This window comes from Ascaphus truei, chromosome 9, assembly GCF_040206685.1.
Source record: "Ascaphus truei isolate aAscTru1 chromosome 9, aAscTru1.hap1, whole genome shotgun sequence".
Taxonomy (NCBI): domain Eukaryota; kingdom Metazoa; phylum Chordata; class Amphibia; order Anura; family Ascaphidae; genus Ascaphus; species Ascaphus truei.
Window position 1 is genome coordinate 51946081 of NC_134491.1, and position 1844 is coordinate 51947924.

Genomic DNA, 1844 nt, shown 5'->3' on the forward strand with positions numbered 1-1844 from the left:
TAGTTCCCGGCGGGCCGCTTGAGTTGAGGGACAGGTTGCCCATAACGGCGGGGGAACATGGCGGGCGTGTGAGGGGAGGCCGGTAACTGCTGGGGAAGATGGATGACCAGGGCTGCCCACGGTGCAAAACCACCAAGTACCGCAACCCTGCCCTGAAACTGATGGTCAACGTGTGCGGACACACGCTGTAAGTCTGAGCCCTATCACACCACCGCTTCTCTGCCTCAGGTTATAGTGGCCTGGGGGAATTTTAGCTGGGATCCTTATCCAGTGGCTGGGGTCCTTATCCAGTGGCTGGGGTCCTTATCCAGTGGCTGGACCTCGTTCCCATAATGGTGTCGGCTCACCCTGTGCCTCAGGAGCTGCATTTGTAGGATCCGTTGCATAAGTACACCAGCATGCAATATAATATATGTGCAGGAGATGTATGTAATCGGTAGCCCATTCCAGATGCCAGTAGTGGGGAGGGTTTACCTGCATCGCTTTTCAAGCTTCCCTGGCAGAGAAAGGGTTAATGGGACTGAGGATGACAGAGAGAGAGAAACGGAGAGAGAGAGAAACGGAGAGAGAGAGAGAGAGAGAAAAACAGAGAGAGAGAGACACACTTAGGCCGAGTCCATAGGACAGGCCGCGCTGAGCCGTGCGGACGCTCCGCGCTGAGCCCCTGCATCCTCAATGAGGATGCCTTGAGAGGGGGCTCACGCGAGTGTCCGCAGGCGTGCTGAGGCGCTGGATTTTTCAGCCGACAGCCAAGCTGTTTTTCAGAGCACTGTCGGCTGAAAACATCCAATCAGCGCGTAGCAGCGTCAATGTCACGGCGCCTTGACGTCGGCGCGTCGCGGGCGATTGGCCCAGCGACGTCACTGCCCCACCTCCCTCAGTCTCCCCCCGCCTCCAATCGCGCCCGCTGGCTCGCCTGCATGGGCATGAAATCGTGCAGATTTCAGCAGGCGAGCCTCAGCGTCAGCGTGCCTCAGCCCTGCTACCCCCTCTATGGCCCCGACACACTTAGACAGAGAGAGACACACAGACACAGAGAGAGAGAGAGACACAGAAGTCGAAGTCCAAGGTGATCAGGGAGCGCAAAGACCATGAAAAATAAAAAACATATCCAACATAGTGCAATATGTCTGATACTAATGTAGAAACATCCAGACCATAAACATCCAATGATTTATATACTCACAGAGTAACCCGTGTTAAGGTGTATGTAAAGGTATCTTTAGGTGGTGATGAACTTCCAAACGGGAACTGCCTCTGCATGAGTCTTAGGGCTGGTACCCGCTGCGCCCGGCGGCGCGGGCGGCCGCGTGAGTGTTCCCCACCAGCAGGGGAATCCTTCTGAGCCGGTCCCAGTCCCCCCTCGCTGCACGGCTCACTAAGCGCTGTGACGCGTCAACCGCCAGGGCATGCAAGAAAATTGTGATCCCGAGCGGTGACGCGTCACGTGGTGCGCTGATGAGCCTATCAGAGGCGGGAGCTGTCAGACAGCTTCCTACACAAGGTAGTGTGTGTGAGGAGGGCATTTGTGGGGGAAGGGGGAGGGAGCGGGCGCTGCTTACCTTCCAGCAGCCCGCAGCAGCTCCCTCCTGCAGCCCGGGAGCCCGAGCCCGTGGAGGGAGGGAGGGGGGGGGGGGGAGTAGCGGGTCCCTCTGCTCAAACCACGCCCCCCCCTCCCGCTCCAGAACCCTCCCGCTCCGGCTTTCGGCTCCCTACAGACCGCATATCGCGGTCTGTGCCTGTCAGCGTGCCGCCTGTCTGCAGTGCGGGCGCGCTGACTGAGGGAGCGGGGCCTTAGCCTTATGGTGTCATCATCGCTTGCATAAGATTAAAAAAAGAAGAAC

The 1844-nt window shown here is 58.2% G+C and overlaps 1 protein-coding gene across 2 annotated transcripts in view; it reads left to right on the top strand.

Moving 5' to 3' along the window:
• Positions 1-15: 15 nt before the first annotated feature.
• MNAT1 (MNAT1 component of CDK activating kinase) overlaps positions 16-1844 on the top strand; it is a 100372-nt gene continuing 98543 nt past the window's right edge. Inside the window, exon 1 of one of the 2 annotated variants that reach the window (XM_075614838.1) lies at positions 16-187. In XM_075614838.1, coding sequence (XP_075470953.1) covers positions 99-187 — 89 coding nt within the window. In that variant the 5' untranslated portion in view covers positions 16-98. The remainder of the gene's footprint in view (positions 188-1844) is intronic. The other variant, XM_075614837.1, reaches the window with a different exon arrangement.